General features: G+C 41.2%; 2 protein-coding genes and 1 pseudogene across 9 annotated transcripts in view; 2 read left to right on the top strand and 1 right to left on the bottom strand.

Moving 5' to 3' along the window:
- Positions 1-1,919: 1,919 nt before the first annotated feature.
- On the bottom strand, positions 1,920-4,015 carry LOC121826527 (fatty acid-binding protein, heart pseudogene; annotated as a pseudogene). Its single transcript, XR_013053248.1, has 2 exons — positions 3,889-4,015; positions 1,920-2,930 (listed from the first exon to the last, which is right to left on the bottom strand). The product of XR_013053248.1 is annotated as a fatty acid-binding protein, heart pseudogene (transcript).
- On the top strand, positions 3,954-4,297 carry LOC143274562 (large ribosomal subunit protein eL39-like). Its single transcript, XM_076578232.1, has one exon. It carries the CDS (start codon positions 3,971-3,973, stop codon positions 4,124-4,126), a length of 156 nt encoding a protein of 51 aa, XP_076434347.1. The 5' UTR covers positions 3,954-3,970; the 3' UTR covers positions 4,127-4,297.
- A 7,156-nt stretch (positions 4,298-11,453) lies between these two features.
- Positions 11,454-25,324, top strand: part of LOC121831772 (immunoglobulin superfamily member 3-like) — a 169,500-nt gene continuing 155,629 nt past the window's right edge. Inside the window, exons 1-2 of one of the 7 annotated variants that reach the window (XM_076578225.1) lie at positions 11,454-11,722; positions 20,566-20,658. In XM_076578225.1, coding sequence (XP_076434340.1) covers positions 20,649-20,658 — 10 coding nt within the window. In that variant the 5' untranslated portion in view covers positions 11,454-11,722; positions 20,566-20,648. The remainder of the gene's footprint in view (positions 11,723-20,565; positions 20,659-25,324) is intronic. The other 6 variants (XM_076578220.1, XM_076578219.1, XM_076578224.1 and 3 more) reach the window with 6 other exon arrangements.

The following is a 25,324-nucleotide window of genomic DNA, read 5'->3' as shown; positions in this document are numbered from 1 at the left end:
AAATAATCAGGCCATTAAAGGCAAGATCAGCACCCTTGGAGGACTGGATCAGGACACAATATTGAGTCTCATGGCCATGATGATATGTGGATAGAAGTAATTTCAAAAGCTTTGAGGAAAAATAATGTCAGATATTTTAGTTGTGGTAAACAAGGTCATTTCAAAAAGGAGTGTAAACAGGGCATTCCTACAAAGAATATTTATTCAAGAAACAACAGCAACAGAAAGCCCCTCCCTTCGGGATTATGCAGAAGGTTAAACAATGGACCAATGAATGTAGATCAACAAGTGACAGACAAGGTAATCCTTTGCCTCTGCCTTGGGAAACTCCCAGAGGGGCCTCATGCAGACCCCCACAGCAAGTTCAGTTCAGACCTTTCCTGTCATCATAGAAGAAAACCCTTCTCAGAGCAATTAAATAACCAAATGCTTATTGGAATAAACCAGGCTGCTCCAGGTGATAGAGCAGCTCTAGCATAGAGAACAGGAAGTTCAGGAGAAACCGTAAGTGACTTTTTTGGCAAACTTCTATAAATGAACAAAGACCAAAATTAAAAATATGAATAAATGGCATTTTCTTGGAAGGTTTAGTAAACACAGGTGCTGATATGACAATAATTGCACCAGAATTTTGGCATCCAAATTGACCTCTTCAGGAGGTAAATGTCCAGCTGTTAGGGATTGCAACATTATCTCAAGTGAAACAGGGTGCAAGATGGTTCAAATGTATAGGATCAGAAGGACAGAGAGGAAAATTAAAGCCATGTGTGGATAATATAGCTATGAACTTATGGGGCCATGATCTATTAAACAATGGAATACTCAGATTAACATTCCTCAAACCTCAGAAACAAATCATAAACTAACACATTTCTGAGAGAAATATTAGGAGGGATTATTTTAATGAGTGGTCACCAGCCATCAAAATTGTACAAGAACAAGGCAAAACAACTGTTGATCTTCCAAAGACACCAACATCTCTAACTTTATCATGGTTAACAGACAAGTCTGTGTGCGTTCAGCAATGGCCTTTAACAACAGAGAAACTCCAGGCTTTAGAAAAGCTGGTAGAAGAGCAGTTAAATGCTGAGCATATTGAAGAATCAACCAGCCCTTTGAATTTTCCTGTATTTGTTATTAAAAAGAAATCTGGTGAATAGAGAATGGTAACAGATCTAAGAGCAATTAACAAAGTAATTCAGCCAATGGGATTTCTACAATCTGAAATTCCTTTGCCTACTCTGTTAACTAAAGGATGGCCTCCTATTCTTACTGATTTAAAAGACTGTTTCTTGGGCTGGGCAGTGGTGGCACACGCCTTTAATTCCAGCACTGGGAGGTAGAGGCAGGCAGATCTCTGAGTTCGAGGCCAGCCTGGGCTACAGAGTGAGTTCCAGGAAACATGCAAAGCTACACAGAGAAACCCTGTCTCGAAAACAAAACAAAACAAAACAAAAAAGACTGTTTCTTTTCAATACCCTTACAAGAAAAAGACAAAGATTTGCCTTCACAGTGCCTACTTATAATAATTCTCAACCAGTTAAGAGATAGCAATGGAGGGTCCTCCCACAGGGAATGTTGAATAGCCTAACCCTGTGTCAATATTTTGTACAACAGCCATTGAAAGTAATATGTAAACAATTTCCTAAATGTGTAATTTATCATTATATGGACAATATTTTACTAGCTGATTAAAATCCAGATAATTTAGAAAAATGTTAGAAGAATTAAAGAAAAATTTGCCTTGTTGGGGATTACAAATTGCTCCTGAAAAGATACAAAGAGGAGATTTTATTATTTAGGATATAAAATAGGTCTACAAAAAATTAGACCCCAAAAGGTGCAAACTAGGAGTGACCTATTATGGACACTTAATGACTTTCAAAGATTATTTAGAGACATTTCCTATCTATGAACTATTGTTGGGGTAAAAAATGATGAACTTAGTAATTTGTTCAAAACCTTAGATGGTGACAAGGACTTAAATAGTCCAAGAGAATTATCAGCTGAAGCTGAGAAAGAACTGGCCTTGGTGGAAAAGAAAGTACAGGGAGGACATGTGGATGGTATAGATCCAAAGCTTGATTGCATTTTGGTTATTTTACACTCTGAGCATTCTCCTACAGGAATTTTAATGGGGAGGGAATTTATTATATTGGAATGGATATTTCTACCAAATAAACAGATTAAAAACTTATGTGGAAAAGATCTCTGACTTGATTTTATTTACTTATTCATTTACTTATTTATTTATTTATTTATTTAGGCAGCCTTGGCTCTGCTTTATTGACCTCAGAGCAACCTTTGGATACAGTTTTAAAGAATAAAGCCACATACACAATGGGAACTGGGATTCAGACTGGTGCCCCATCTCCAAAAAAATCCCAACCCAAGTGTATTTATACAAAACACCAGAGGGAAAAAAATGAGGCATGAGGTGCTGAGTCAAAGGGTAGCCAGTTAGCAGAGGAACAGTCAGCCACAGTGCAGGAGCATCATGCCTCCTTCTTGTAAGTTCTGGTGCCATGGGTGAATGCCAGGATGAGCTTCCCATCACACAGCTCCCTTGTAAGCAGAGTCTCTTGCCCATCCCACCTCTGCACTTGGACAAGTTTGCCTCCATCCAGTGTCACGATCGACTTGACCTTCCTGTCATCTGCTGTTACCTCATCAAACTGCATTCCCAGCTGAAAGCTCATCTCTGTGTTCTTGAAGGTGCTGTATGTCTTTATGAGTATAGTATTCCTGTTTTTCTCGATGACTGTGGTAGGCTTCGTCATGCTAGCCACCTGTCTGGTGGCAAAACCCACACTGAGGGACTTCATATAGTCATCAAAATTCTTGCTGTCCACTAGCTTCCAGGTACTGACAAAGGTGTCCGTCATGGTATGATGAGAGAGGAGGTGTGCAGATACTCAGAACCACCCTGACTTGATTTTAAAAGGAAAAATTGAGACTTCATCAATTAGCAGGAATAGACTCAGCAGAAATTGTCATACCTTTAACTAAGGAGGACACTGAAAAATAATGGGCAAATAGTAAACCTTGGCAAAGAGCTTGAAGTAATTTTTTTGGGGAAAAATTAACAATAAATATCCCAAAAGTGATAGAATTGAATTTATAAAGAAAGCTGGTTGAATTTTACATCACATTGAACAGGAAACACCCATATCTGGAGCTCATACATTATATACAGATGCAAACAAACAAGGAAAGTCAGGTTACAAATAAGAAAATTTAAGTAAAGTGGTTCAATGCCCTTATAATTCAGTTCAAATCTCAGAATTGCTATTCTGTTGGTATTAATGGATTTTTCAGAACCTCTCAATATAGTCACTAACTCTCAGTATGCTGAAAGAGTGGTATTACATATTGAGACTGCAGAATTTATCCCTGATGAATCAAAATTAGCTTCATTATTCAGTTACAAGAAATAATCAGGAATAGGAAGCATCCCTTATGTATAACTCACATCTGATTCCATATGGGTCTGCCAGGCCCTCTAGCACAAGGTAATGATGAGATTAACAAATTATTGATAGGAAATGTACTGGAGGTCTCAGAGTTTCATAAAAAATATCATGTCAATAGTAAAAGTTTAAAAAAGGATTTTTCCATAACCTGGCAATAAGCAAGGAAATTGTAAGGAAATGTCCTACTTGTTCCTTTTACAATCAGACTCAATTACCAGCAGGATATAAACCAAAGAGTACTCAGAGGAATGAAATCTGGCAGATGGATGTTTCATTCTGCAAAATTTGGAAAATTGAAATATGTATACCACACAATTTATATTTATTCAGAATTTCAATGGACAACTGCTCTGAGTTCTGAAAAGGCTGATTCGGTAATCACGTTTGCTAGAAGTTATGGCCATCATGGGTATACCTGCACAAATTAAAACTGACAATGCTCGCTCTTCTCCTTTCCTCCTCCGTTGTGCGGTGGGCTCCTGCCTTGGCTTCTCACCATGTCTTCTCACAAGACTTTCAGAATCAAGCGATTCCTGGCCAAGAAACAAAAGCAAAATCGTCCTATTCCTCAGTGGATTTGGATGAAAACTGGTAACAAAATAAGGTACAACTCCAAGAGAAGACACTGGAGGAGAACAAAGCTGGGTCTGTAAGGATTCACACAATGGCAAGACAGTTTATACTGAATTGTGGGTCATCAAGCAATCCTACCACGTGGATGGAGTTCAACATTTTAACCTGAAGACTGGGTCGTGTTTTAAGTTGGGGGAGTAGTTTGTCCAGTAATAAAATGTAGAACCTTCCAAAAAAAAAAAAAAAAAAAACACCTGAAAATGCTCTAGCATATGTCTCTGGTAAAATGAAACATTTTCTTTGCTTATTACAATATAAGGCATATTACAGGAATACCACATAATCCTACAGGCCACTAGTCATAGAAAGATCAAATCAAACTCTAAAGGATATACTAAATAAACAGAAAGGGGTAATAAACAGAAAGGGGTAACAAAACCCCTCAGAAATAGATTACATAATGCTCTATTAACTTTGAATTTTCTCAGTGCTAATGAGAAAGGAACAACAGCTGCAGAGAGACATTGGCTAATAGAAAAAACTACAGAATTAAATCAGCCTATATACTTTAAGGATGTGCTGACCTCAGAATGGAAACCAGGATGTGTGTTTTGATTTTGTTTCTACAGGAGAAGATAAGCTGTGGATACCATCAAAATTGATAAAGGTTTCATCTGAACAAGAGGGACCTCTTAATTAGAAGAAGTGATATTTCACCAACCAGCATGACCATTCAATTTAAAATTAACTTATATCACTAACAAATGCTTTTCATTTAGTCAGATATAACTTGCCAAAAGGGAACCTCCCCAAAGTTGGGCTTGGAAAAGGTTTTTGTTTTTGTCTTTAAGGAGAATGAAGGCTAAGGAATCTGAAGAACACTGGGTAAATAAGACATCTGAAGAAAAGGACAAATCATCTAGAAAAAAATCCCCCCCCTTAAAAAAAGAGTAAATTGGCCTATTAGTATATCACATATAAAACTACATAAGTCTTCCTAAATATTTGTTTCTGCTTTTCTCTACAGACATTTAACACAAGTAGTCTTTTTGTAGTCCCAGTTCAATTAACAAATTAAAGCTGGCTTTGGAGCTGGAGAATGACTCTCTTGTTCTCTAAACTCAAGCATGTTGTTAAAAGGAAAATGCAAAATCTCTGTATCATGTTAGAAAAAGAGCCATCTTCTGATATGGGACAGAAGAAAACAAAAAAAAAGTAAAGGACTATTCTATTGCCACTAATCTAAATTCTTTGGTTCTATTTTGATTATTTAAATTTTTCTTAAGGTATGAATTTTATATCAAAATTTATAAGATTAATATATATAATATATATATAACCTTTTGTTATGATATTAATGGTCATATAGAGTACTAACTAATTCTAGAAAAAAGCTTCAGTTAGCTGCCTATACATTTTTTTTTGTGTGTTGGAGTCTCTATCAGTTTTCTGGAGGGAATCATGACAAGGCCTAACAGTGAATTTGAAGTCTCTAGAAAGATGATGGGGCCCCACAATGATGATTCCACATGGACAATAATACCACTAAGCTGACAAACATCACCCAAAGATCAGCTTTGGACTACAAACTGCTAAGGACAATTTCAAGATGGCTAGCTGAGATGATCCAGCTTCACAGACTACTTGAACAAAGACTTGAGCTAAGCCCTGCACTTTGGCATTATGCAGAGACTGGACAACAAATGATATAGCTTCCTCTCCTGGAACTTGACAATTAACCCAAAAATTTTCTTTTCAGGATCCCCTGAAGATGCCTTTGCCCACAAATAGCAGGAAGCAATTTTAAGAACACAACGTCCACATTCCCACAAGGTAGGGTGGGGTGGTGGTTTTTGATCTTTCAGTGAGTTTGGGGTTTGGGATAGTTGTCATTGTTTTGGAGGGTTGGTTACAAGTTGTTGTTGTTAATGGTCAGGAAAAGGGCTAAACAAAGAAGATTAGATTTAAGGTTCTTGTTTGAAAAGAAAAGAAAAGAAGAAAAGAAAAGGAGAAAAGAAAAGAGAAAAGAAAAGGAGAAGAGAAAAGAGAAAAGAAAAGAAAAAAGAGGAAATAGATAAGAGGGAGATTATTGAATCTATTCTCAAAAAATATAGAAATGATAGAATAAAGGGCAAGATTATTGAAGCTACTCTGAAAAGAAAAAGGAGAAGATATAGATATGATATAGATGAAAAGGTCAATTATTGAACCTACTTTTAAAAGACAAGTACCCGTTTTAAATACTTTACATTGGATTGGATTTTTATATATTGTATACAAATTGTATATTGAGATTGACATTGTTAGAAAATGCTGTATGTATATTTCTAATCTTGTTCCAGATATTATACCTACATGGTTCATTTAAGAATGTAATGCAATTTGCTAATCCTTGAAAGTTATTATTATAAACTATTAGGATACAGAGAAATGAGAGTTGTTAGTCAATACAATTGAACTTGTTGTCACATTAGGTGTTTCCAAGCAGAGATAAATTTTAGATAAACAAATCATCTTCAAACCCTTCAAAGATCTACAGAATATGGCATTTAAAATGTTTTAATAACTTAGAATTTTTTCTTTTTTTATGACTATGAGACAAGTGGGCTCCTGGCACCACCAATCTACTTCAGAGAAGATATGGGCATTGAAGAAAATGCACATGGAGTTAACTTTCATTGTGGCAAAAGTTAGCAACCAGGCAACAAAGTGTCCTCACATCAACTGCTGACAGTATGCTATCCAAAATGGACAAACAGGACACAAAACAAAGGACTACCGATCTACCAAGACAAGTGTGGTTGCAGCTTTGGCAACAGGCGTTCAATGTGGCCAGGACAATATGGCACTATCTCTGAAGTGGCTTTGCGATCCAGAAAAGAAAGGTACAGTGACCCTTTCTGTGAAGGTAGCTGAACAGGTAGTGGGCCAGTGGCTTCTGATGTGCAGTGGAACAGTAGCTGAAACAGTTATTCTTGAAGGAATAAGTAGGCCGAAGGAGTCTAACCTTCATTATGGTAGACTGACATTTAATAAAGTAGATGAAACCACCCACAAGCTGAGAAGAATGGGAAGCTGAATTTAAAAAACACCAGAAATTTCCAGAATTTAAAATCCTGAATCATGACAGGACACTGGCGGAATTCAAGTTTATCTGGTATATGGAATACTCGCACTGAATGTGATGTTGGACTGTAGACCATGCATACATCCTGCTTCACAAATGAGTCCATCAGATATGCTAAGCTTATAGGCTGAAGAAGATGCCCCACTGTTGTGGAGAAACGTCAGGTGACTGTCCAAGCAGCTGGCTGGTTCTGTCAACTCACAATTTTTGGAAGTCACTTGTTTTCACTTCCTGTTATGCTAAGTAATATTATTTCCTTCTCGGGATTCTAAGGGAGTTGAAGATTAGATAGTTATAGTTTTCTTTGTTAAGAATTTCAGTAAAGAAACAAAATATCAAATACAATAAGGGAGAAGAAAGGTCTATATACTGCACGAGAGCCTGTTCCAGGGCCTCTTGCACACCTTGTAGGGCTACATGTCCTTCAGCTGTTAATTTACGGGGAGATAAAGGGTCAGGGTCACCCTTTAAGACATCATACAAAGGGCAAAGCTGACCTGTTGGAATTTTTAAAGTGGACCGAAGCCACTGAATGTCCCCCAGAAAGGTTTGGAAATCATTAAGCGTGCGTAGCTGATCCATACGCAGAGTAATCTTTTGTGGGCGTATGCCCATACATAACAATTCATGACCTAAATAATGATAGGGAAAAGATACCTGTACCTTTTCTGGGGCTATCTGTAAATTAGCCAGGATAAGAACCTCTTGTAATTTAGAAAAGGCATCAAAAACAAGTTTTTTATCTTTAGCAGCCATTAATATATCATCCATATAGTGATTTATATAAACACCTGGAAAAGCTTTTCAAACTGGAGCTAGGGCCAAAGACACATAAATTTGACATATAGTAGGGCTATTGGCCATTCCTTGAGGCAATACCACCCACTGACTTTTTGAACTACCCAGGATATGGGCCCACCCAGGCTCCATTTCTCTTTTTCAGCTCGTAGCTACTGCTCTCTGAGGTTGGCATCTAATACCACATGACTCAAATCAGTATCCTCATATCTTTACTTCCTTTGCTTCTAAATCAAAACATTTCCCCAGTTCCATGGGATTTTGTGTAACTTACCCATCAGTAATTTCATTTCTCAAATCAGTTCTCTGGGGAAAAGATTATTCATTTGTATCTTACAGATAAAAAAAAAGTGAGGTTCAGAGTTAAGGTCAAGCCTTGCCAAAATTCCCAACAGTCACTCTTGACTGTTCTACTTTGTCGTATCCTCCACTTAGTGGCTCGGAATATGAATCCATTCATCCACTCTTTCAATACCTCGTTCCAGGTATGTATAATGGAGAAACCATTGCACCCTTTACAAGTTTATTTTGGAGTTTATATGTAAACAAGACACAGTGTTGAACACAGAGCCATGGTGTAGTTCCCTTTTCATTTTTCTAGAAAGTAAGTCTGGGGGAAGGTGGAACAGATGGCCTTGGGAGGAAGTCTGGAAGTAGAGGCTCGGCTGTACGTATCGTGCTTTAGGATAGATGTTTAAATTAAATCTTTTAGTTGCATTTGTTTCCCATGATTACACACACACACACACACACACACACACACACACACACAAAGACACTCTAGGAAAACTGAATTCACCAAGATCCAGCCTGCTGGCAGAGGCTAAAAGTACTTACTAGTTTTTAAATATACCATTTCAGGGTGGGTAAAAGCACTACATACCTAGACTGAAACTGCTCAAATAGTAGCTTAAAAAGCTTTTCTAGAAACTGGTCCCGTGATTTGACCTCTTCCTAACCATGGGGTTCAACAATGGTCTGTCTTTCCCAGCCAAAACCTCTCAATTAATAGCTAAACTCTTAAACATAGATTAAAAAATCATTGTGCATATAGACCTCAGAATTCTGGCCAGGTAAAAAGAATAAACAGGACACACATGTACACACACACACATACACACACAAAACACAACTCTAACAAAAGTCTCATTAGAGTCCTACAAAAGATGGATAGGCCTCTTCACTTGGCTTGGCTTGCATCAAACTGCTGCATTCCACGTTGAGAGGGATTTACCCACTATGAGACTTTGTTTGAAAGACCTCTCCCCCTGCTTCCCATGCTCTAAGACCAGTAGTGGGCAGAACTGTCTCACCATCCCTTTCTCAAGTAACTCCAGGCACTCTAGTACTCTCTACAGGCTATTCATTAGACTATCCCAGAGACTCATCTTACCTCTAAGTCCACCACCAGTTTCCCCTTGTTCCAGTCTAGTGATTCTGTCTGGGTCAAGCAGGTAGCAAAGGGGGCACTAAAACCAACTTGAAAAGGACTCTACATGGTGATTCTCTCCACTCCTATGTCCTTTAGGACCAACAACATCTCTTTAACACAGGGTGAGTATATGATTAGACTCATTCACTAAGAGCAGTGGGGACTGTAACAGGGATCCAGACTTTAGCAGGCCCTGAGACTTTAGCACAACTGACGCCATGATGGAAGTGCCATTCAGACTGTAAAACTCAGCATATAGACAGCAGCACCTGCCAAAACTAAAACAAAGGCCTAATCCATCAAAGTCCATACAGTTCTGGGAAAGTCTCAAACTGTACTAACCTTGCTTTTTAGGTCTGTAGTTCTACTTCTGGCTAACAGTTCTTGTTAACGGAAGCATGTCAACCCAGAGTGTGGGAGCCCATAAAGTGACTCTGTTTCCATCTGTAGTCCATTCTGACTTATAAGTCATTAGAGTTCAAGCTTGCTTGCTCCAGTCTCCCTGAGAAGCTGGGAGAATGCTCTTAATAAGCCCATGGGAAAGAACAAATTATCTACTAATGCATAAATCTAGGTAGGCTGCTCCAGCTGCTAGCCAGAGGCACATGATGAGATAACAAGACTGCCTGCTCTGAGACTCAAGGACAGGCCAGTAATGTGGTTAAGATAGAGTCTAATTATCTGTACTGTGCTTTGCTGTGTTTCTGCCATTCAAATTGTGTATAAGCTGGCAGTGAAATAAAGTCGAGGCTGCTTGATATTGACTGAGAGCAATCCCCTCTGATTTTCTTTCTCCATCTGTTCTGTCCTTGTAATTTTCTCAGCCTCAGGCCCTACTCAGCTACCCTACTTGACTCTTTGGCTGGCTCTGACACCAGTGCATTGTTTTTGTACTTAAAAACTCATCCTGAAAAAGGCTCTGTTCTACTCTGGGATCCCGAGTACTAAGCATAGTCAAAGACCAGCTAATAAAGACTTTCTATTGGCTTAAGCCTATGTCTTAGCGGTGTTCTCTGGTGAACATCCCACAACACTGTCTTTCACAACTACCCAACTCTGGAAGCCTGCATAGGCCAGTTAGTACACTGGAAAGGGGCATAGGGCATATAGAAGCTCAGCTTTGGAAGCTGGCAGCCTCTCCTCCTACACTTCTGCAAGCAGAGACTCTAGATTCATTTGCTTAGACTATTCCACTATTACCATGGGCTGCAAATAAACGTTTATCAGGATAGTGTGAGATGAATGGCAGACCAGTGGGTATAATTAGTCAGCTTTCACTTCTGCCTCTGCACCAGGACATGGGCTCTATCTATACTCTATTCTTCTTTCTGCCTTTCTGTGTCCTTCATCTGCAGATTTTGTCCAGGTATTTAAAATCCCTTTATGCAGGAACCATCTCAAAATCAGCATGCTCTCTAGCCTGGGATCTGATTTCCAGTGAAGGCCTTTGCTGAAGCTGTAGAGATGGTCTAGCAGAAATTTCATTCTTGCTCTTTGTGCTTGTTTGTTTTTGGAATCAGGGTCTTCTAATAAAGACCAGGCTGGCTTGAAACTGATAAGATTAACCTGCTTCTGCTTCCTGAGTGCTATTTTAAATATTTTCTTAAGTCTTTTTTTAAGTCAGTGAATAGATACTATCTGGCAGAAGATTGTAGAACCAAGGAGACTCAGCTTTCAAACAAAATACTTGAAGGTGTAACCAAGAGATAAGGATGGAATTCCAGGAGAGACCCATATTTATACATGGGCATCTCTGGAAGTCTATCAGCCGCACAAAATTTGAAGAACAGACTGTAATTGTGGGGGCGAGGGAGGTTGCAAAACAGCTTGACCACACAGCTCCCATGACGGGCTTAGAGACCCAGACACAGCTTCTGTGACAGGCTTACCAGCAGGCAACACCCACATCCAGGAAAAGTCATAAGCTAGCAGGGATGGGTCAGCATCTAGGGGGAAGTATCAGACATCCTAATATGTACCAACCCTTAGATAAGATTAAGTAAGAACTCCAGATGTCCCTGAGCCTAGAACACACCCAGTTCCCTTTAACAGATCCCCTAGCCAAGCACGTTAGCCAATCAGGGTCCTGAACCCTAGAAATCCCCTCACCCCAACCTCTGCTATGATAAAAACCTTACCCCCGCCTGGGGTTGGGGCTCTCTGCTCTCACCACTTTTTTGGACAGAGAGTCCATGCTCTCAGCTTTGAAATAAAAGCTCTTGGCTTTTATATGGAATTCAGTCTCCGTGGTGGTCTATTGGGGGTCCCCACCATCTAGGCATAACAGTAACAGGAAGCTGTGGCTCTCCTACCTAACTGGTAAGTACAGTCTTCTGCAGATTCATGCCACAGAGAAGCAATCAGGACAGTGCTCCTTGGAGTTTCTGGACCATATGGAATTACATATAGGATGATGTGGCATTGTACTTGGGACATTAGGACAATAGGGGGGCAAGTCTCTAGACGTTAGGGAAACTTAGCATCCAAGAGAGTTCTTCAGATTATTAGAAGGTAAAGCATCATTTAAATGGAATAATGGACTTTCATAGATGAGCTATTACAGCCTTCTATTTTAAAAACATAATTTATTTTCATTTCATGTGCATTGGTGTTTGCCTACATGAATGAGGGTGCCATATCCCATGCAACTGGAGTTATAGGCAGTTGTGAGCTGCTGTGTGGGTGCTGGAAATTGAACCCAGTGCTCTTAACATCTGAGTTATCTCTCCAGCCCCTATTAAAACCCTTATTAAGCAAAGTGATTATGAGAAATAAGAAGAAACCTGTAGAAAATAATCTGGTGTTCTTGGTGTCTGTAAGTGGTGTGTAATATTATATATAACATGGGAATGGGACAGGGGAAGTTAGGGCATGGATATATTTGCAAACTTGTTCCTTGACTTTTGTGGTTTACAAAGTAAAAATATTTGTAAGAAATAATTTGTTTGGTGGAAAAGGAGAGGCTCATAAGAGCTGCTGGAAGTTGAGGTTCTGTGTTAGGTTTGAGAGCTTGGCCTGGCCAAAAGTAGAAAAGTTTTGCTTCAGTTGGAGAGGGAAAGGAGATGGCCACTGTGGATTGTTGGGCAGTTTTTAGAGTTTGGTGTTTGGCCGTCTTTTGTTTTTTGGGGTTTTTTTTTCTTTTTAAATTTTTTTTTTTAAAGATTTATTTATTTATTACATATACAGTGTAAATAAAGAGGGCACCAGATCATTCATTATAGATTGTTGTGAGCCACCATGTGGTTGCTGGGAATTGAACTCAGGATCTTTGGAAGAGCAGCCAGTGCTCTTAACCACTGAGCCATCTCTCCAGCCCCTCTTTTTAAATTTTTAATAATTTATTTCTTTTTATTTTAATGTGCATTGGTATTTTGTCGGCATGTTATATCTGTGTGAGAATGTCAAGTCTCCTGGAACTGGAATTATACACAGTTGTGAGCTGCCGTGTGAGTGCTGGGAATTGAACCCAAGACCTCTGGAAGAGCTGCCAGTGCTCTTAACCACCGAGCCTTCTCTTTGGCTCCTGGATTTAATCTTTCAATGACTGGGAGGTCACTGAGTTCTCTAAGTGTTGAGGGAGATATTTAGAGAAAAGTTCGAGGAGATTTTAAAAAGGTATTTATTTATGTTGAAAAGTGGTGCACCCCTTCCCCAGAATGCAGCCTCTTGTGTTTGGAGAACTCCATCCTTTCAGGCTGTCTGGCTGTCTGACCTGGTATTTCCCCTCACTTTCCAGATAGTGTGGAGTAGTTGTGGAGCAGGCTGGCCTGGAACTTATAGAGATGTGCCTGACTCTGTCTCCTAAGTGCTGGGATTAAAGGAGTGGGCCACCACCACCTGAGGAGATAGGGCCTTCTGTAATCCAGGCTTTCTTCAGAACTGAAACATTGCTGAGGAAGATCTTGAACTTCCGATCTTCCCTTTCCCAGCTGCTATGATTACTGACATACACATCGAGACCCAGTTCATCTGATGAGGAAGATCAAACTAGGGCTTCCTGCTCCCTAGACAAGCTGTCTATCAGCTGGACTGTTCCCTCAGCTTCTAACCTGCTCATTCTATCATTTAAAAAAAAACCTAATCCCAGCATGTTGGCAAATCCCAGCCCCTGGGAGACAGAGGGAGGAGGAGGGGATCAAAATCAACGGTGCTTCAGTGTGAGCTGGAGGCCAGTGTGGGCTACTGGAGAGTTTGTACAAAAATCACAAAACTCACCAGATGGTTGTGGTGGTATTGTGTTCCCCAAAATATTGTGTACCTTAATAAACTTATCTGGGGTCAGAGAACAGAAAAGCCACTAGGTAGGCGGTGATAGCACACACCTTTAATCCTGGCATTCCAGAGATAGAAATCCCTCTGGATCTCTGTGAGTTCAAGGCCACATTGGAAACAGCCAAGCATGGTGACACGCCTTTCATCCCAGAAAGCCAGCCTTTAATCCCAGAGAGTGGTGGTAGAAAGCAGAAAGTTATATAAGGTGTGAGGGCCAGAAACTAGAAGCATTTGGCTGGTTAAGCATGTGGCTGGTTAAGCTTCAGGCTTTCGAGCAGCAGTTCAGCTGAGAGCCATTGGGATGAGGACACAGAAGCTTCCAGTCTGAGGAAACAGGACCAGCTGAGGAATTGGCAAGGTGAGATAGCTGTGGCTTGTTCTGTCTCTCTGATCTACCAGCATTGACCCAATAACTGGCCTCAGGTTTGATTTTATTAATAAGAACTTTTAAGAATCCTGCTACAGACGGTGGTGGTGCACACCTTTAATTCCAGCACTCTGGAGGCAGAGGCAGGCAGATCTCTGTGAGTTCCAGGCCAGCCTGGTCTACAAAGCAAGTTCCAGGATAGCTAAGATACTTGAGATAAGCCTTATCTGAAACAAACTTCAAGGCACCTGTTTTCTTTATTAGTTTAGCATCCAGGAGATGCTAATAGATTGTTACATTAAAGTCTGGGGGTTTTTTGGTTGTTTTGTTTTTGTTTTGTTTTGTTTTGCTTTGCTTTGTTTTGTTTTGTTGTCGGAATCCAGACCCTTTTGAGTCCATGTGAATACCTCTGGACTGTCACTGTTTCTTAATGCCTGGGTATATTTGATAGTCCTTGGCATCCGGTTCTATGGTGGTCCTGTAACAATTACCTGAGTAGTTAATTAGAAGGTTGAATATGTTATTAGAGACACAGTGGGGAACTAATAAAGCAGAATATGGTTAATAAAGACAGGAGAGGGAGCCAGGAAGGAAAAACTTGTGGGGTAAAACCTTATTCTTCTGGAATTGGTAACAAGGCAGTTGATACTGGTGTCCTTTGGAACTTAAAAAAGCAGGGCCCTGTCTGTGTCCCTGTGTATGAGGAGGAATTTTCCTGGGGTGAGGGTAAAAGGCTCTCATTCTCTTGCTTGATGAAGCGTTATATGACATGTGCAAATTGCCAGTCTTGGCTTGATCTCAGGGACACCTGAGATTGTAGCCTTTGGATCATGTTTGCTTTTTAATTTTCTTTTATTTTTTCTCTCTGCTGTAGCCATTGGAAACAAGGCTTCCAAGCCTATTAGACCCACCTCTCCTCTGGGATGTCTTCTGGAAACTCTCAAGCTTAATGCCTTACTTAGAGACCGCTAAGCTTGTCTGCCTGTGCACTAAAAAAATGACCTAAATATCCCTTAGATAACAATAAAAAATGGTCACCTAATGGCTCACTGGACCTCAGTATTTTAGGGAAATTATCTAACTTCTGCCAGTGAACAGGCAAACGGAGTTACCTTACGTCCAAGTCACGACACCAATGTTATTGATTAAGCAGCTCTGTTTACTGTGTGAGACAGACGACTAGGCACAACAAAACCCACTATAAGAGTTTATTAAGGAAAGGAATAGAAAGGGTGTGCATAGACCTATGGAATGACCATGCAGGAAGAGAGAGAAGGAATAGGTGGAACTCACTTTTATAGGTTTCCCCCTTGCGCCCAACATGTGCATATGGGCTTGCTTAGCTATGCTACGCATGGGCATAGATTACACAATCACACTGCCCATGGATTACGTAAGGCCATAGGATTACTAAGCATCTTGCCTTGCTACTGGATAGTGCATGCATGGTCATGTAGCTGGGGGAATGGCTAGGAATTCTAACTGTGCATTTGTGTATATGTGCATTCATGTTTCCCTGTGTTCATGTTATGTGTGTGTGTATTATCAAACTCTGGCCATATAAAAATATGAGTGCTTGTCAAAGATGGGAATAAAATAGTTGATTATGATCCAAATTTGAGTGAACATGGCTTTGGGATATCAATTCACCCTGAGTGACACTCCACAATGAAAAAGTTTATATGAGCTCCTTTCTCTCTTACAGATATATCTATTTATTTGTTTATTGTTTTGTGATGGGGTCTCATTATGTACCTCTGCTTTGCCTGGGACTCACAGAGATCTATGAGCCTTTGCCTCCTGGTTGTGGAGTGAGGGTGGGTGCCACCTTACCTAGCTCTGTGTCTTTGTTATGACACTTTTCTGTATGCCAGAGATGGAAGCCAGAGTCTCTGCCACTGACTTCTATCTCAAGTCTCCCACACTCATATTCCCACTTTTTATTTTGAAACAGGGTCTTACTAAGTTACTCAGGGAAACTAGATAGGCCTTAAGCTCATGATCCTCTGGCTTCAGCCTCCTAGAAACTGGGGTTACAGGCCTGTACTTCAAGGTCAAGTGTGGACTTTGAGAGGCCCAGAAGTGAAAGACAAGAGTCAGCGTTTATACAAAGTACAGAGAGAAGACCGGGTGTGGTGAGTCATGCCTGTAATCTCAGCATTCTGAGGGGAGAATCTGTATAAGCTGAGACCAACCTGAGACAGAACAAGCTCTGGGTCAGCCTGGGAACAGTAAGAAATTACAAAAATAACAACTAAATAAATCATAAAACCAACAAATCACACTGGTGGGTCACAAGGTCAGGGCTACAGCAAGGCACATAGATTTCTGGTCATAAGATGTTGCATTTAGTGCCTTCCCAGCCTCAGAGTGGGTGGAACCTGCTGAAGTCAACCCAGCCTGAATTTCAAGTTTTATCTAAAGTTAAATTGTTAGAAGCTCAGCTTAGTAGCTAATGGCTATTCAAAGATCTAAGATACCTTGAGATAACTTTGGCTCTGACCTTCAGCATTCTATCCCTGCCCCATTAGGATGCTCTTCTACTCGGTCAAGATCACAGTCTTAGGGATCTTGAGCTCATGTCCAGCTGCTTAGATATCTGCTGTGTGGAGAGGAGAGAGCTTCAGTCCACAGACCCTCAGTTCTGGGTTTCCTGCTATTGCCTTGTTTTCTGTTCTCTTGCATCCATTTTCACTGATGTCTCCAACACGGGAAGGTCACCGGCCCTGCAGGTGCAACGTCCTCTGGACCAACCTTACCCTGACCTTTGCAGCGCTGACTTGGGATCATTGCTGGTCGCTTTACCATTGTTTAATCTTGACTTTCAGGCCCTCTTTGTGCTTATGCTCTTGCTCCTTAAGCTGATTCTGCCTGTGTGTGGACATGTCTTCTCTGTCGCCCTTTTGAAGGAATGTCATTCCTGTTGGCGGGGGTGGAAGGTGGCAAAACAGCTTGACTACACAATTGCCATGACAGGCTTAGAATCCTCGACACAGCTTCTGTGACAAGCTTACTGGCAGGTAACACCCAGATCCAGGAAAAGCCATAAGCTAACACAACCCAGGGACCCACTCAGGGATGGGCCAGCATCTAAGGGGAAGTACCAGACATCTCAAAACCTTCCAACCCTTAGATATGATTAGATATTATCACCAGATTTCCAACCCTTAGATAAGATCACCTGATGTCCCTGAGCCTAGCACACACCGATTTCCCTTTGACAGACACCCTTAGACAAATGTCAGCCAGTCACAGTCCTGAACCTTAGAAATCCTCTCACCCCAACCTCTGCTATGATTAAAACCACTACCCAGCCTGGGCTTGCGGCTCTCTGGTCTCACCACTGTACCGGGCAGAGAGTCCAAGCTCTAAGCTTGAAATAAAGTCTCTTGGCTTTTACGATCCTCTATGTAAAAGCAAAGAGCCTTTATTCCAGGCTATCTGGGCATAACAATCTGCAGGAGACCCCAGGACCTTGCCTCAGAATGAAAAGAACCTGAATATCCTGAGTAAAGGCATTCCAAATAAGCACAGGCATTTCCCAGTATACCTACCTAGTTCAGGTTTCTGCCTATCAAACACCATTTCTAAGCCAGTTACTCCAAAGTGTATGTTTATCCCAGACCTTCCTTCTCTATGTGGCCCCAAATATTTAACATTGAACATGACCAAAACCCAGAATATCCCCCCCAAACCCTCGGTGGAAACAGCTCCTCCCTTCTCTGCTGACATCCCCTCCTGTCATGTACAGCTCAGGCCTGAGGGACTCATCCTCTTCAGACTCCCCGCCTACAGGAAGTCCAGTTTGCTCTGCCTTCTGGGCACACTGACATGAGTGTCTTGGTTTCATTGATCATGTTGCCTTCTGTTGTCTCTTCCACACTGAATTCCTGCCATGGACCCTAAGGTGTCCTTGCTTGGCAGCCTAGCAGTCAGAGCTGTCCCCAGAGGGCACCAGGTCCTGGCACCCCTAAACCAGAACAATGACTGTATCCTTGTGATTAGGAGAGACCTTGAGAATTGTCTCCTGAGTCCCATACCCAGTCAGCCTCTTGATCCTGTACATTGGTATCCCTCCCTGTACCCTCCTCTGCCATAAGCATTCTCCTGCATCTGGACCTTTGCCCTCCCTCTTTCTTCTCCTGTGACACCTCTCTCTCTCTCTCTCTCTCTCTCTCTCTCTCTCTCTCTCTCTCTCTCTCTCTCTCTCTCTCTCTCTCTCTCTCTCTCTCTCTCTCTCTCTCTCTCTCTCTCTCTCTCTGGTTGGCCTCATCTTCTTCAGCTTTGCTCACATCCCACCTTCTCTGGGAAAGCATTAGAAAGTCCATGTAGCCTGGCAAACCAAGTTAGAATTTCACCCACTCCTCCATCCTACACAAAAGCTCCTGGCAGCTTGCTGTCTGCTGTCTGTGTCTTTCCCCTTTGTTCACTTGTTCATCCAAGAAAAAGATGGTTAAGACTGCTGTCTGTCTGCAGCCCTCCTGCTGAATGTTAACAAAGAAAATTTCCATCATCCCTGACAATACTAAGGGATCAGGGGCTTGGCTGACCTGATGCCCCAGTTTGATCCTGGAACCCTAATAATGGTAGAAGGGGAGAAACAACCTCTGATAGTTGTTTTCTCCTTCACATGAGTTCTATGGCCTGCACATGTTCACAGACAGTAGTAGAGAGTTTATGACAAGAGTAAGAAAATAATTAGAAAGGAATTCCACTGGGTTATGTCCTCTGTGAGCCTTAGGGCACAGTGGCTGTTCTTGTGGGAGCCGATGGGCTAATGTTGTGAAAGCTACCCCGAAAGATTTGTGCTATTTAATGGCTCAGCTCCTCAGCTCCCATCTTCCTCCTTTCCTCACTTCTGATACCTACTGCCCTTCGCCTGTCTCCCTTAAGCTCTTAGCCTCTCCAGTCACTTGCTTTGGTTTTGCTTCTTTATATTTTTCCTCTTTTATAGCCCAGGCTAGCTCAGAATTACCAGCCCTCCTGCCTCAGCCTCTCCAATATTGGGATTATAGAACTATACCACATGTTGCTTTTTCCTTTATTGATAGGGTCTTACTCGATAACCTTGTCTAGTTTGATACTTACTATGTAGACCAGGCTGCCCTTAAACTCAAGGCAACCCTCCTGCCTCAGTCTTTTGAGTGCTGGGATCACAGATAGGAGCCATCATTCCTGACTCTCAAATGTCAGTTTATAAGAGATTACCTCCTATCCTCTTACCCTGCTAACCCTGATTGAGGGAGTCATCTATCTACATCCTTAAATTTATATTTGTTCATCTCTCCTATCTACACTTAACTTGCCTCAAAGGAAAATATAACCTACAGTTGAGACCATCCAGTAGTGCAGTCATGTGCAATATCTTAAAGTCTGGGCATAACACAAAGTCACCCTGCAGGATCTTCACAGCGTGGATTCTACAGGGAACTACAGCTCAAGCTTTAGTAGTTGAGATGGACTCAAGTGTTTTTGTCAAGCAGGTAGAGACAGAAAAATAAAAGGATTTCAATTACCAGCAAGGTGCTTACTCCATGGTATACCTCACATAGTTACCAGTTGAATTCCAGAATGTGGAGGTTTCCTTTGGGAACCTGGAAATCTGTTAACTACAACTGTCTGTTCCCTTCATTTTATGAGCAAGTAGGCCATAGGACTCCCTGTGAGATGGCTCAGTGACAGAGAGCATGTGGAAGAAGGGAGCCAACAGTGTGAGACAGTGAATGCCCAAGTACATGAAACTTCCTCAGTAGCACTCTGAAGGGACAGAATGGTTGGTACCATGTTCTACCAACCACTTGTCAAAATGTAAAATAGATGTGTCTTGTGTTGGTTTTGTATGTTCTGAAGTAGTCTTATAATAAAGAAATAAGATTTTCAGAATATCCATGAAAGTCATTGCTTCACTAGAGCTGGCAGCATTAGATTTCTGATCTCTTATCAGTACAGGGGCCGTTAGTGTGAATAGTGCAGGGCCCAGGCCTGAAGATGCTGAGCCATGGATGCTTCATGAAAGCCATTGCTATCTTTAAGACTGGTAACAGGGCACACTTTCCTCTCTGAGAGGAAGTCGTGGAATCTTCTGACCAGAAGTGGAGTTAATGAAGTACTAGGAAGGTTTACACATGGTTTACCAATTAAAGAACAAATGTTGAAATCCAGATATTGGATCTGAAGATGCTGGGGACCAGCCTCAGCAGTTTCGAGGGTCTTGAAGGGCAGGGATGTCTGGCAGGTGCAAGAAAAGACTCAGACATACAAGTTGGTGCAACATGATGAGTCTTATCAGATCTGGAGATGTGCATTTTTTTCTGCCTTCTCTTGATCTGACTCAAAACCAGTATTTATTATAATAATACAAGGAAATAGGGGTGAGAAAATTCAACAGGTGAATTTTCCTGGGTTCTTCACAATAGTTTCACAAGTTCTTTTTGGAAGTCAGCAAAGTGTACCCTGTGCCCCTTGATTGCATATACAATTTCCCAGGAAGAAAGCCAAATCACAGCAGCTTATTCTTTTGCAGGTTAATACTTATCAGAACATCTGAGTTTGTCACCTCAGAGGCCATCTACCTGTGGTTTCTCAGAAAGCACAGAAATACAAGCAATGGTTAAAGGTACCAGACTGCCAGCTTCCTCTCAGCTTAAGTCCTTCTTCATCACTCTGTCATTCATCAAGTTGTCTTCTGACTAGTTCTGGACCACTCTTGTCTTCTATCCTATCTATATGTCACTCCATCTACAGTTTTCTGCCACCAGTCTTCTGGGTTTTTCCCATGACCTGCAAAACAGCTTTAACTCCTGCCATTGTCAAAACCTCAATATCATTTCTAATTTCATGAAAACCAATGCAGGAGAGAGAAAGAAAATCATAAAGAGCAAATAGAATAGGAGGATCACAAGAACCAGTAACAGTTGGATGGGTGAGAACACGACATTGGTGGTGCCCGTACTATTACCCATTCACCATGTCCAAGCGAAGGGCTGAGGATTAAAACAGAGACAAGACAGTGGGTCATTCATCGCAGTAGAATGCCCTTTATTGAAGGAGGGAAGAGGCCTTAAATACAGGCTTACAGTACAATGGGAGAATCTCAGAGGGCAGAAGTTTGCTACAGATGTTTTACATTCTTGCATCCTAGCTTTTTACACCAATACGCAGGATACACAAACAAGGAACCTCCAGTAAGCTGTTTAGGAGGAAGGAAACTGGCAGGGAATTGGCATAGAGAGGACATCTGATCAAAGTCAGCAAGCAAGGCAATAGCTACCCAAGGAACAGGGGTCAGGGCCCAACAGATTCCCCTCTTACTAAAAAGAAAATGAGCTTCTGTCTTAGGTTACATGGGACATCAGCACATCACCTTACCTGTAATCGAGACACCTGCCCAGGCCATGCAGGCTCTCTGTTTTAGGTCTGTGGGTGCCTCCCAGATATTACCCGTCATTGAATACTCTATCATACAGGCTCATTCATGTGTGAGCTGTAGGGTTAACTTCTGGCAAAGATCTCAAAGTTGTGCTGGGCTTGCAGTCTTTGCATTCAACACAGAAAAGACCAACAGAAGTCCTAAGCTACCCATAGCTAGTAGGCTAAGGGCAACTGAAACATTCCCTTCCTTAACGAGCCTTATTGCAAATTGGAGTCCTTTTAAAATGGTATCCCAAAAGTAAGTGGAACTTGAGTTTTATTAATTTTATAGCTTCCAAAGCCAACTGAAATATATTACTGCTGAATTAAATTTATCAAACCCAGTAGAATGAAGGAGTAATTAATTGTGGTAGCTACTTTTACTGCCAGAGTCTCCACTGTACTAGCTGTAGTAACCAACTGTGAAATAGCAATCCCAGAAACAGTAGCATCAGTGCCAACTACCACTGTAGTAGCAACAACAGCCACAGTGAAGTCAGATTCTCTTCTCGAGTGTGTAAGCACCATCTGTGTCTTACTGCCATGGTCCACTGGCATGGACTCAAATCCAGGAACACGAACCACCAAGGCCCATTTTTCTTGATCCCAGCATGACTTAAACTGGCAGCTCTGTGAAGAACAATTAAGAGCCACAAAGAGAAACAGAGACAGCACACAAGGAGCAGAACTAATGGTCTCATAATGGCAACATTTCAGGCTCACAAATTTTAAGGTATATTCAAATAGGGCTAAATGAATTACAGGAGGTCATAAATGTTGCACAGAGCCATTCCTGAAAAGGTAGGTACTACACCAGCTTGAAGAGGATTGTGAAAATGAAAAGGCTTAGATGGCATGGTACTGTTATATGGAGGTCAGTGACCATATTACCTAATGTTAGGGTTACCCTCTAATCTCCAAGGTGCCTGGATGATACGTTCTCAAACATACTTGAAAAAGCAGTTACCATATACTACCTTCTAAAGAATCCAACACCATGGCTACAGTTCCTAAGCTTACGTTAATGCTTGCCAAGGCTGGCTGTATTGGGCTCTCAATCCCCACTGGCATCAGAAGGGGAGAATTTTTCATAAAGGCCCAATAGGTCTCTGCCATGTTGGGATTTGGCAGCAGCCGCAAGGTGTACACAGCACTCAGGAACCCAAAAAAGAACCTCATTGTCCTGCGGAAAGACAAAAACAGACCCCCAGGCCCATACCAGCACTGGATTGAGTCCTCTCCAAGTGCCAGTAGAAGGATCCTTCCATCACACCAGAGGATGATTTGCAAAAGCTCTTCAGTGCTTATCTGCAGTAGATATTCCAGCAGAATCCACCAATAAAAAATTTAAAATATATAAAACAAGAGAAAGAATAGAATGTGGAGAGGAAAGATGAGCCTCTAGCTCCCTGCTTTTTACTTTAGCAAATGTGTTTTTAAGGTACGATGGTAAGCATTCTACTATAGCCTGTCCTTGAGGATTATAGGGAACACCAGTCTTATTAACAATAGAAAAATCTTGGCAGAATTTTGAAAACCCTGTACTGCTGTAGGCATGACCATTATCAGTCTTTATGCATTTTGGCACTCCCATATAAGTAAAAGCATGAAGACAATGATTCTTTACATCCTTAACCTTTTCACCTGAATGAACAGAGGCTAAAATTAGAGAGGAATATGTATCAATAGACACATGGACATATTGTAATTTTCCAAAGGAAGGCACGTGTGTGACGTCCATTTGCCACACATGATTAGATAAAAGTCCTCAGGGATTAACTCCCAAATGAGGAACAGGTAAAAATTCAACACAAATAGGACATGATTTAACTATCTAGATGGCTTGATCCTGGGTTATGCCCATATGATGATGGGGAGATCCAGCATTAAGATGATAGCGTTGAAGCAATTGAGTAGCCTTTTCAAAGGCAGAACAAATTAATGTGACAGCCATACGAGTAACGACATTAGCCCTCTCATTACCTTCGCTTAGAGGTCCAGGCAATTGAGTATGAGCTCTAAGATGGTCCACATAAAGGTTATGTGAGCGGGACCAAATAAGTCCTTGCACTTGCAATAAATATTCATGAATGGAAGAGATGGATGGTATGTAGGCTGTTGTCTCCAAAGGCACAACGGCATGTGCCACATATTGGCTATCAGTATAAATGTTTACAAGTTCATCAGAAAATATCTGTAAAGAAACAGCAGTGACTGTACCTCCACCATCTGGGTGGAAGTGCCCTGGACTTTCATTCTCTTTACTATGTTACCAGAAACTACCACAGCAAAACCACATGAAGTGCCATCAATAAATATCACATGGGCCTGAGGAAAAGGAGTCATCTTTACTATCTTGGGAAATATAACAGGATGCAATTTAAAAAATTGACACACATCTTTGGAGGGGTAGTGAGTATCAAACTGACCCTGCCTGGAGCATGTCAATATGGTCTAATCATTATCATTTGCTTGCAACCATGCTATTTGAGATTGGGTGTATGGGGTTACCACAATATCTGGCTCCTTACCAAAAGTTTGAACACTAATCTTGATTCCCTTAAATATAATCTGAGCAACAGCCTGAGGATAAGGAGTAATGGTTTTCACTGGAGAAGCTGGGGAATGTACCCATAGAATAGAACCTGTTTGCCAAAATACTCCAGTAGGTGAATGAGAAAAACAAAATATCAAATACAATAAGGGAGATGAAAGATCTATATAATGTATGTGAGCCTGTTCCAGGGCCTCTTGTACACGTTGTAGGGCTGTACGCCCTTCAGCTGTTAATTTATGGGGAGATAAAAGGTCAGGGTCGCCCTTTAAAACATCATACAAAGGACAAAGTTGACCTGTTGGAATCTGTAAATTGGGCCAAAGCCATTGAATATCTCCCAGAAAGCCTTGGAAATCATTAAGCTGCATTGCTGATCTATACACAGGGTAATAAACTTTTATGGATGTATGCTTGTGCATAACAATTCACAACCTAAATACTAATAGGGAAAAGATATCTTTTCTGGGACTATTTGTAAATTAACCAGGCTAAGAACCTCTTGTAATTTAGAAAAGGCATCAAAAACAATTTTTTTGCCATCAGCAGCCAATAAAATATCATCCATATAATGAATTATATTAACATCTGAAAAAGCTTTTTGTAGCAGGAATCTTAGAAGTTCTTATTAATAAAATCAAACCCGAGGCGAGTTATTGGGGTCCATGCTGGTAGATCAGAGAGACAGAACAAGCCACAGCTATCTCACCTCGCCAGATCCTCAGCTGGTCTTGTCTCCTCAGACTGGAGGCCTCTGAGTTCTCATCCGGAATGGGTCTCAGCTGAACTGCTGCTTCAAAGCTTGAATGCTTAACCAGCCAAATGCTGAACCAGCCAAATGCTTCTAGTTTCTGGTCCTCACGCCTTATATATCTTTCTACTTTCTACCACCACTCCCTGGGATTAAAGGCTGGCTTTCTGGGATTAAAGGTGTGTGTCACCATGCTTGGCTATTTCCAATGTGGCCTTGAACTCACAGAGATCCAGTGGGATTTCTATCTCTGGAATGCTAGGATTAAAGGTGTGAGTGCCACCATTTTCTAGCCTTTGTATCTAGTGGCTGTCTGTTCTCTGACCCCACATAAATTTATTAGAGTACACAATATTTTGGGGAACACAATACCACCACAGCTTTTCAAACTGGAGCTATGGCCAAAGACACATAAATTTGACATATAGTAGGGCTATTGGCCATTCCTTGGGGCAAAACCACCAACTGATGTCTCTGATATGGTTCTTTGAGATTTTCTGATAAAACACTAAAAGCAAAGCAAGGACTGTCCTCGGGATGTAAAGGAATGTGAAGAAACAATCCCTC

This window comes from Peromyscus maniculatus, chromosome 8 (assembly GCF_049852395.1).
Source record: "Peromyscus maniculatus bairdii isolate BWxNUB_F1_BW_parent chromosome 8, HU_Pman_BW_mat_3.1, whole genome shotgun sequence".
NCBI lineage: Eukaryota > Metazoa > Chordata > Mammalia > Rodentia > Cricetidae > Peromyscus > Peromyscus maniculatus.
This window is presented reverse-complemented; position numbering and strand designations above follow the sequence as displayed.